Below are 11,471 nucleotides of genomic sequence, written 5' to 3' on the forward strand. Positions count from 1 at the left end.
CCTCAACAAGCATGTGCACACACCCTGTAGAAAAAAGTCCTCCTGGCTGTCACTGGGGGAACAGAGATCTTTCACTCCTCTCCTTACATATCCCAAATCCAACCACTCTAATATTTTAATCTATGTTTCTATATATCAGTATGTACACTTTTGCTAAGAAAATCCTAAAAGATCCTTGGGGGCTTCCATGCTGGTACCTTTCCTTCCCAGGAGCACTCCTGTTTCTGCCACAGGAGCACCCTTAGTTTTGTACCTCCGAGGCCAGCTGCCTTCTGGAGCAGGAAAGCTGTGGACCAACGCCTTTCTGTCTTACTACTATTCTTTCATCAGGGTCCCTTAGGCTCCAGGTCTCCCCAGCTCCTCCTATCCCTGGACCCTCAAGCCAAACTGGGCCACTCCAAATAACACCCCAAAATGCCACACCTTGTTAGGAGCTAAAGTGCGCACAGCTCAGGCAAGTACCGCTGCCTTTGGCCAAAGCTCCGCAGCGGTTCCACCCGAATCCAACTGGTTTATCTGTGGAGGGTTTATCTGCCCTTCTCAAGCCATGCCCCCGTGCCCCCAGAGACAGGTCAGAGTCCCGCCTCCACCCCTCGAACCCACCTCCTCCTCCTGGTTATTTTTTCCGAATTAAGAAGGTGACATTATTCTTTTCTTCAAGCACTTCTGTTAATATTGAAAAACGTGTGCTTGCATCTCAAGCGAGGCAGCCCAGACTCGAGAGCCATTTCAATATTAATGAAATTGTTTAATCTCCTAAATTCATCGTGTTTAAGTTACGTTTTGGTGAGTTATTGACCACCTCTGAAACTGTGGTTAATGGAGGGGTGTGTGTGTGTGTGTGTATGCACGTGCGCTGAAAGATTTTCATGCTAACTCCAAACAGCTCCACTAATAATGCTCTAATATCACTAAAAGTGTCCAAACTTCACTCCCAGAACTCTCCCACCACCACCACTACCGTCACCTCCTCCTCCTCCTGGGGGGAGGGGGGAGAGAAAAAAAGTTCTCACATTTCCGGATTGAAGATGATTCAGTGTGAGCTGTAGGTACTGAGTTATTAACAACAAGGTAAAAGGAATTTCTTTTAAAAACCATAAAGGTCGGAGAAGTCTACTCCTTGACAACGTGCATGCAGGCGGGGTCGACTCACTATTTCATAGCAATATGATGATGCCGCCGCCGCCACTGCCACGGGTGCCCACGACAATGATGATAATAATAATGATAATAAGAATAATTCATTGAAGCTCCGGAGACTAATCCGAACTGAAGGGAGCCTATCGCTGGCACCAGGCAGAGGGACCCTAGGCACATCCCCGCGCTCTCCTTTCTCCCCAAAAGGAAAAGTCTCTGGTTCTTTTCGAGTCTAGAAGTTACTGCTGTTTTAGTGGGTCCGCAGGCAGCGTTTGCTGGGCTCTCTAAACTCTAAATATGTTCTGTCAACTGCGGAGTGGGGGGATGGAGAAGGGGAGAAAGTTCCGGCTGTAAAATGCAAACTTCCATGCAATGCCTAACTCCTAAAGTTTCCAGCCACCTGGGGGTAAGCTTGAGACCCTGCCGTTCATCTGGTGATAAAGTGTGTCAAACAAACTCAGGCCCTCCCCCAGCTCCACACACTGTCTGCCCGAACAGCCCCAGAGCCTTCATCCTGTGCCTAATTAAATTCCTAAAGGACTTTTAGAGTGAAGAACCTGCCTATTCGCCCAGACTTTTTTTTTTTTTAATTTGGCCAATACACTTACAAAATGGGCTTTTACAAGGGGCTGTCCGATTATATTTTTGTAAGTATTTTTTAAACCCCATCTCTTAAGGCTACACACTCACTGTGTAGAGCTATGGCAGCAGCCTAGGAAGGTCAAATCAAACTTTGACCTGCCTCTTGGAGGACTAAGGGGAAGGGTGTATTTTCATTATAATAACCCATGCAACCAGCCCCGTATTGCCAAGCGCAGGAAAAGGGTCTACTTCAGGGGAAGCCGTGCCTTAAGTTAGCTAACAATACAAACCCGATACAATGCAGAGGAAACAGAATACCCCAGCCAAGCAATTTCCATGTCAAACATCATCTGCGCGGCAGCTCGGTCTGTGAACGTGAGTGGTCGCCTGAATCCCTGCTCCGCGGCCGCCACCTCCTCATACCTCCACACCGCGCACCCTGGCCGGCGTCCCGCTCACCACCGGTGGCCGAGGCTCTTCCCCCTCGCCCAGTCTTGAGCTGGAAGTGATTCCTATTGGCCAAGGTGTCCATGTAAATAGGTGTGAAAGAAACCAGAGCTGGCCAGGCTCTCCCCTCTCGCTCAGTCCCCTCCCTCTGCAGCCCCCGCTCCCCCTCCTCTTCCTCCTCCTCCCAAGGCGATTGTCATATGATAGCTAAGAAGTGGCACATTAATGAAGCGCCGCTACAGGGGTCTTTTCTGCTCCTGTCACCGCTTAAAACTATCAGATGGTTCGAGGGAGGACATGGAGGCAGCCACCTAGCTCAGCGGAGCCGCGGAGCCCACAGCAGCGCCCTCCGGAGCCCCGAGGCCGCCGCTGCTGCTGTCTGCACCCGGACTCCGCAGCAGAGCTTGGCCGCCCGGGGATCTCACGGCCAGAAGCTCTGCGGACTGGTCGGCTCCCGGCGCTGCAGGGCTGAGCTGCGAAGCTCAGAGACGTGCGGAGCCCAGCCGAGACCGGACACTGCGCCCCAGCTGAGCACTAGGAGGGACCCGAGAGCTGCAGTGCCATCCCGGATGCGGATGCACAACTTGGAGCAACTTTAAGGTGAGCCCTCTGGTTGCATCCCTGCCCCAGTCCCCGCTCCAGGTCCAGCTTACTTCCAAGCTTCCCCTCGCGCCGCTCATCGGCTTCCCCTCCAGCGCCCCATGGCCGCACCCCACTCTGCACTCAAAGTTGCCAGCTAAAGGGCGCGGGCGCGGGCTCATCCCGCGCCGCAGCCCCTACCCACCAGGTCTGGTCTGTGGCTGACCTCTCGGTGTCTGTCTCTGCATCCATGCCCCCCCCCCATTATCTTCCCCCCGTCCAGATCCAAGAAGCCGCCGGCCCGCGCGGACCCAGAGCAAGAAGGGGTCAAAGAAGATGCCTCGGCCCGGCCGCAACACGTATAGCGACCAAAAGCCGCCCTACTCGTACATCTCGCTGACCGCCATGGCCATCCAGAGCTCGCCGGAGAAGATGCTGCCGTTGAGCGAGATCTACAAGTTCATCATGGACCGCTTCCCCTACTACCGGGAGAACACGCAGCGCTGGCAAAACAGCCTGCGCCACAACCTCTCTTTCAACGACTGCTTCATCAAGATCCCGCGGCGGCCAGACCAGCCAGGCAAGGGTAGCTTCTGGGCCCTGCACCCCAGCTGCGGGGATATGTTCGAGAACGGCAGCTTCCTGCGGCGCCGCAAGCGCTTCAAGGTGCTCAAGTCCGACCACCTGGCGCCCAGCAAACCAGCCGACGCCGCGCAGTATCTGCAGCAGCAGGCCAAGCTGCGCCTCAGCGCGCTTGCGGCCTCCGGCACGCACCTGCCACAGATGCCCGCCGCCGCCTACAACCTGGGCGGCGTGGCGCAGCCCTCGGGCTTCAAGCACCCCTTCGCCATCGAGAATATCATCGCTCGCGAGTACAAGATGCCTGGGGGGCTGGCCTTCTCCGCCATGCAGCCAGTGCCCGCCGCCTACCCGCTCCCCAACCAGTTGACTACCATGAGCAGCTCGCTGGGCACTGGCTGGCCACACGTGTACGGTTCCGCAGGCATGATCGAGTCAGCCACCCCTATCTCCATGGCTAGTGGCGATTACAGCGCCTACGGCGTACCACTGAAGCCACTGTGCCACGCAGCAGGCCAGACGCTGCCCGCAATCCCGGTACCCATCAAGCCCACACCGGCCGCAGTGCCCGCGCTGCCCGCGTTGCCCGCGCCCATCCCCACCTTGCTCTCGAACTCTCCGCCCTCGCTCAGCCCCACGTCCTCGCAAACAGCCACCAGCCAAAGCAGCCCCGCCACTCCCAGTGAAACGCTCACCAGCCCGGCCTCCGCCTTGCACTCGGTGGCGGTGCACTGACCCGCAGCAGCCTGAGCCCCCTCTTGTCCCTCTCCCCGCCAGCTTATTCGCCTTCCCCGCCTCCCAGCCCTGCCCTCCCCCACCTAGAACTGCCACCCAAACTTGTCCATTTCATCTTCGGCCAACCCTCTCTCCCCCAGGAGAACTTTGTTTTGGACCCAGGAGACAAAACACAAACTTGCAGATGGCCTGGAGGCGCGTGGGAGCTGTCTTTGCCTCCACAAGAGGGGAAGGCAGGGGGCACCTGAGCCAAGCCCTCCGATTCCCGGGGCCCCCCGAAACCCCCTCCCATTTAAGAAGCAGGGGAAATCCTGCCTCCCGCCTTCGCGGAGAGGAGCGCGTCTTCCCTCGGCCCGGATCCGCGGGCCTCCGGACTCCGCGCAGTTAGTTCCAAGACAAGAGAAACCACCTCAGAGGTTTCCTCGAACAGATCTCCCCTGAAGGCTGCAGCTGCACCGCGGTGGGCCGGATCTCGTTTACGTCTTGGAAATCTGCCGGGAAAAGGGACCACTAATCTTCCTACCCCACTCGCCTCCGCCCATCCGGCAGGGGCTGGGCTGACCACAGCTTCCCGGAGTAGCGGCCCTGCCTCCCCAGCTTCTGCGGAGTTGTTTTGTTTTGTTTTGGGTTTTGTTTCCTGCTAGAGGCTCCAGGCACTGGGACTTAGGGGAGAGGCTGCCAAACTGAGAAGCGGACGCTTGTTCTCAACACGAACAAAACAAAAGTAAAAGTAACCTTGTAGTATTGTTTACAAAGACGCCCGGTAAAATGTAAACAGTGAACTTGAATCTGTATTGCTTGGCGGGCGAGCGGGCAAAGCCCACTTCACAAGTACCTGTTGTAATGTGAATGTTTACTCTTCATTTCTGGCCAGGTTTAGGGGAGGGAAGGGGGATGGGAAAGTTAATTGGGGTGTTAACTTTCCGATTACTTAGAGACCTTTTAGCTATTTATTTTATTGTTGGAAGGAAAAAAAAAAAAAGAAAATGAAATAAGCCCAAACTAAGAAAGCATCAAGGGCAACCCTGGAAGAACTTAGATAGCTGACTGGTAACATGAAGGAGATGTCACCGGATAGGTCTCCCATGGACAAGTCTTTCTGTTTGCTACAAGAACTTTCCCAAGAAGCTAAAAGGGCTGCAAAGAGATGTAAATGATTGTGAATAGGAATGATTATACACTGTGTAAAATGCACTTTTGTTTGCTATATTCCTTTAGAGTCTTAGGTAATTTGCTGGAAAACGAACTGTTGTTCTGGTGTGACCTGCTTAAGTTAAAAAAAGTTGTAGTGTCATCAGGGCTGTAAAATTTTTACCTTTCATTTTTCTCCTGCCCTGTTCAGAATTAGCATGGCATTTTAAATATTGATGTTCTTGTTCCCAGCATGCCTGTTTTAAGACAAAGAATTTTAAAAAGGTGTCTACATTAAATTATGAATCTAGTCCAAATAATATTTTCTCATTAAAATATGTAAATCCAAATTTTAGTTTTGTGTGTTTTTGAAGAGTTGCTGCAAACAATAACTTTACAAAAGACAGATGTAGTGCTTCTCTAAGCATGCTTTTTATAATACATTGTCTGAACAGTTAGTCTCTTTCATATCTTATTTTTAAAATAGTCAAATCTCTTCTTATGCACTTGCAGACTGGGGGAGAAATGATTCAAATGGACTCCTGAAGCAGAAGGAAAGAGGAAACTATTTCTAGAATAGATCAGGTGCACAGGTGTAGTGCTGAAAAACTGTTGTTAAAAATCGCAATACTTTCTATGTATTTTTGTCTATCTTAAAATTTACATTTTACAAAATATACTGAATGTAAGGTTTATGTAGAAATCAGATAAGAGGCTATATGTAGATATAAAAAGTAAAAACAGACCTGTTTACTCAGTGCTCCTATTCTGATGCATCTTATTTAGAGTATTCATTTCCTTGCTCCTTTAAATTATTTCAGTTGTGGAAGTTTTCTTTTTCAGAAGTTACCTAGAAGTTCACCTTGCATGTCAAGAAACCTGTTCACTTTGGATAGAACAGATTTCTTTTCACTCCTTCATGTGGGAAAATAATGCTCGATGCATTTATTTTAAGAAAGTGAATGAAGTTAATTTAAATGCTTAACTCTAAGTATTTGCTTTTGTTCAGATTTTTGCAGAGAATTACAATTTGCCAAGGATTTATGGCTCAAGGCCAACTGAAACTTTACTGAAGGGGTCACAATATTTCCAGAGCAAGGTGTGTATTCAACTAATGAAGTTACAAGACAAAGAAAAACTTAAATGGTGATTAACACTTTACTGTGTAATATGATTAAACAAAGACCTTTGTGCAGTACAGAGAAACCCACACAAAAATCATGATCACTATACTCCATAAGGAGAATCCTTAGCACCTGCGACCCTTACATATTTAGAGGGTTATCTGGAAAAAAAAATTAGGATTAATGCAAAGGGTAATTAATCCTGTTGTGACCATTTTTTAAAAGGAAGGATCCCACACACAGCCAAAAAAAAAAAAAGTGGAAAATAAATGAATCATTGGACTGATTAAAATGCATGAAGCTACTAAAGCTCGTCAGACAGGGGACAACTAAACTCATTCATCAAGTCCAATTCACAATTATATCAACAAGATCAGCAAAAGAAAGCCTGGAAAACTTATCCACCCCCAGCTAGGAAACTCTTGAAACTTTGGTCTCAACAAGACATCATCTACATTTAAAAAATTAAATACATTGTCATCATTTCCTGAAAAATAAAATGAAGGCCATTTCTGGAATATTCTAATCTCACTGAATTTACTAACACTGAATTCAAACTGGGAATGAAGGGCTAACGAGGGCCTTAAACATTTTATAAATTATCAGCTTAGATAATCAGGTAGAATACTTATCCTATAATAGGCAGGAGAATGTATATATATATATAAAGGCACACATACATACACTTAATAAATGGGGGTAAGATGCAGATGCTATTTCTGATTTTTAGCAAAGGAATAATTTCAACTCACTATCTGAAAATGTTCTTTTCAGCTAGTAAGCTCGTCATGGTGTATTGCAAAGAATGAAATAACTTGGGCACTGGGAGCCCTCCTTTTACAACTGCAGACATCTTTGCTCAGACAAAGTTGAATGAGTAAAGTAAAAAATCCACTGATATTTTGACCTTGATCAGAAATCCAAAGGCAGTCCAAAGAACACGTCTCCACCCTGCTCCATCCCCAGCTTTGAGACTTCTGCCCTGTTTAGCTGAAGTGCCCCCACAAACAAGGAAGTTTATAACTATGATACCTTCAATGGCTCTCTTTGTCATGTTAAATCTTTTCACCTGGCTCAAGTCCAAAGTCAATACACAGAGCTTTAAAATAAAACTGGAAGAGACAACACCATGCAGTGAGGTGTACATTTGGGGGTCTTATCCTGAAGATCCAGTTAACTTATATTTCCTATTTTGCAAATTTAGGCCTTTTTAAAATTTAGGTTTTTGATTTGGAAACTTGGCTGTCCTGTTACTTTTGGTTTTTAACATGATTCTGTACTCGACCGTGTTTTTTAAATGGCCTTCTCTGTGATTGGGGGAAATGCTTACACAATGGATGAATTTTTTACACTTTCTCAAGAGAGAAGCTGCAGAAATTCTCACTGTTCCTGTTGCCTGAGTTGGGGATTTTGAGAAGCCTGAAGACTAGCAGGAGCATTGCTAGTAAATGATCCTTAGAATGGCTTAAATATTACAGCAGTGAGTTTAATTCCTTTAATAGATGAGAACATTGAGTGTCCTGGAAGCATAAATCTGGCCAGGTGCTGGAATGGGGTGAAGTTGAGGAGTGGGTGGGAGGAAGAAGCCAATGGAGTGCCGCAAACAGAAGGTTTTACGTTAGTGTATGCAAGGTTGGGGTGGGGGCATAGTTTATATATTTACCAATGAAAACTCCCTTTTTAAAAGGTATCCATTTAAGAAATGAAAAGGATCAGGATCTGCTCTCAAATTCTTAATATAAATGTCAATTAATTTTTTTTTCCTGAAGCCACATATGCACAGAGACACCCAAACAAAAACAAAACAAAAACAACCCAACCCACCGGCTGTGAAGCCTCAAAGGGGATGCATTTGTTTCGTTTAAACTAACAACAAATTATCTAATTAATATGTTTCAATTACAGCATGAAAGGCACAGCCCCTGGACCGCCCGCCGTGGGGGCACAATAGCCTCAGAGCCCACTCTAGGAATTTACAATAACGTCACATCTGTTTCTTTATTTTCCACTTTTTGAGTCTAAAACTCCTCTCAAGATCACTTCAAACCACAGCCTGAGTTATGAAATATGTCCCAGTGTTAAAGGGGGATGAAACTTTGCCCACGGATGCTTCATTTGCAAGCAAAAAAGTGAAAGCCCATTGAAGAGCATTAAACAAATATATTAGAATTCTGTCACTTTATGCAATTGAGTAGATCAAATGAAGGGTCCCGGCCACTTCATTCACTCTCATTCACTCGAATAGAAAATGCAAAGAATAGCAACCCGAGACTGGGCCACCGATGTAGATTTAGCTCCTTTTTACTGGGAGACAAAAAGGCTGAATTTTCACAAACACATTGCTGACTCGGGGACTAGGAAACCGGCACTGGAACCCCTTTGGAATTTAAATTCATTTTATCTTCCTCTCTCTTTGCGGAGATCTGTTTGCACTACAGTGCAAGATGCAGCAGGCATCCTTTGGCTTCTGAAAAAATGGGGGAGGGGAAGAAAGTGAGGGGGGTGGTGATGTGGGCCTCAGGATTCCCAAGAAGCTCTTTGGTGGTCAAGGAATACTCAGGTCTGAGATAACTCTAAATAAATCTTTATTTACATCAATATAAGCATCATTATATCACACATATCTCCAAGTCTCTTACCTCCTTGCTTGACATAGATTACATAAAACAGTTTGTTTTCAAAGACCTGAATTGCATCTGGGTCAACTGTTTTCTTCAACTAGTATCTGGTCAGTGATATTACAACAGATTTGAAACCTGAGCTGTCAACCTCACCTGGTCAATTCTCTCTCTTTCTCTCCCACCCTCCTACATATCCCCCCCCCACTTTCTGATAACTACTCTATCTGAGCACCATGATGGTAAACTTGTGTAAAAATCAAGAGAGGAGATACTCTTTGGTTAGAATTTCCAAGTCAGAATCCTCCTACATTTTCCTTTCCTATTCTCCGGTGGGGGGGGGCGGGGGGGAAGCCACATGTGTCAGTGGCAATTGAGATAATCTTGTGGCAATACTTCTATCCTGTGTCTTTTATGGCTGACATTTTTATTTTGGTGAACTTTATAGACTTTTTACTTGTCAACATCTTAGAAAGCTTACAGTGACTGTTAAGAGCTGCTTCTAGAGGCAAAGCAGGGCACAATAAAGAAGCAGACTTCTCAGCTTTCAAGGTGTGATTACAGAGGAATGAACAAGTTTTTCTCAAATTTGAAGTCTAAATGAGATCTGATCTGAAGAAGAAAGTGTTTGGAGGGTTTTCTATTGCATTTCAAAATTTTGCCTGGTACTCATCCCACGTATGTCAAAACCTTGAACATTTTTCAGCTTAGCTTCAAGATCTGTAAGGTCATATTTAAGATGCTTCATTTAATTTGTGACATTGGTATCTGGAACTAGGGATGGGAGGTGGCTCAGACCTACAGATACAAAAAAGATACTGAAGAAATAGTTGACTGTTTTATAACCATAAGCTAACAAACTCACTGGAACTAATAATAAAGTAATCAGAAATTATCCATGAAAAATTATAGCTGGCTAAATAAAACCTTCCTTGGAAGATGTTCCTTATGGAAATTTTCAAGAGTATATGGACAAAGGGTTCTTCTTTGCAGGCAGCCTCCTTTTGCCTGTGTCTGCAAATAACCGATGTCAAATCAGTTGCAAGCTTTTGAAGGAACAAACTGGGAGCATTAATTAGAGCAGATTAAGCTCACAGATAAAAAGCATTCTTTAAGTATCTGTTGTTTAGAGGCACTGTGATTCTGATTCATGCTTTGCAGTCTGTATATTTTTATTTACTCAGTTAATTTCTTCCCCAGAGTGTTCCCTGTTGACTGGGTTTACTAAGGTATACAGTACAGAAAGAGTTCTTGGTTTGAAAAAATAAATGTTTCCAAACTCCGCTTTTGCTATAGATTTCTCTCCCCTCCTTTGTGAAATACAATGTATTGGTCTGATGATTCCAGCACACAGCAACATATAGAGAAACTGTTCAGTTAAGATCTGAATTCTGTGCCACTTAGAGGAAGCTTAGTATTTATTAAGTAGTATCTAGAGCATTTTGCATTAATTAGAGCGGCTCCTTGGAGAGACATTACAGCCGAGAATGGTTTCACACAACAGGAAAACTCCGAGCATCTGAACTCTAGACCTGCAATAGTGAAACACAGAGCAGCAAATGTCTGGCTCACTTGGAAACACCAATATATATTTTATTTATTTACATACATTTGATAGACTGAAGGCCTATATCTAAAACAATAAAAAAGATCATTGGAAAGCTCCCCATCACCCTGGATACCATATTTATGTCAACTACAAAAACAACAACAACAAACGTGACATAATGGTCTGTCTCAAGATACCTACCATGATTTCATATTGGAGAAAAACTGATGAATGACTACCCAACCCTCTCACGTTCAATGGATTAGTCAGACTGAACCAAATATTTCTGTGGTTGCCTGTAAGATACAGTTCTCATCCTTGTGGTGAGTGTTGGTGGATAGGGAAAGGGCAGGCAGAACAGGAAAGGATGACATTTTATGACTATCGATTAGTCCAGATCGTGTATATGCAATGATTTCTGTCCCCACCACAGAACAATTAACTGAATGAACAGAAGTTCTGAAAACAGTCCTGTTAGTTTAGCTTAGGTAAAAACCCTGTGCCTTTGTTCTAGGTGTCAGTAAATGAGAGTATTGACTATAGGCTTCAGCTGTGATACTCAGGTTGTACAATTAAAACATGTGAAATGCATTTAAATTTACTTGTAGCTTTAATAAAAGAACCCTTTCCATAAAACAAGAAAATGAAAATGATTAACTTTGACACAGAAATATAAACAGCAATTTGATTAATTATATTGCTAATTATTCTTTGCTGTGTAGCCAAACATTATCCAATTCTTAAAATGACAGATGCTGAATAAATCATATAAAATAATTACTTGGAATTTCACTGCAGTGGAGTTTAGGGAGAGATTTATATTGATTCCTAAATATATAATTGGTTTTGTTCTGTTCTATTCCATTTAGAAACCTAGTCTTCACTGTAAAAACACTACAACTATATTATTTTTTTCTATATCTTTCCTATGCTATTTTAAAATAATCCATTTCTCCTTTCAATATTTTCCACAATTATAATCAGTATACT

At 45.0% G+C, this 11,471-nt stretch overlaps 1 protein-coding gene across 1 annotated transcript; it reads left to right on the forward strand.

The window, feature by feature from the left end:
• The first annotated feature begins 2,537 nt into the window (after positions 1–2,537).
• FOXB1 (forkhead box B1) lies at positions 2,538–4,059 on the forward strand. The gene is made up of 2 exons (XM_025883566.2): positions 2,538–2,766; positions 3,029–4,059. Exon 2 carries the CDS (start codon positions 3,082–3,084, stop codon positions 4,057–4,059), a length of 978 nt encoding a protein of 325 aa, XP_025739351.1. The 5' UTR covers positions 2,538–2,766; positions 3,029–3,081.
• Positions 4,060–11,471: the final 7,412 nt, after the last annotated feature.

This window comes from Callorhinus ursinus, unplaced genomic scaffold (genome assembly GCF_003265705.2).
Source record: "Callorhinus ursinus isolate GAN/ISIS: 27379988/994484 unplaced genomic scaffold, GSC_fseal_2.0 scaffold25, whole genome shotgun sequence".
NCBI classification, from domain to species: domain Eukaryota; kingdom Metazoa; phylum Chordata; class Mammalia; order Carnivora; family Otariidae; genus Callorhinus; species Callorhinus ursinus.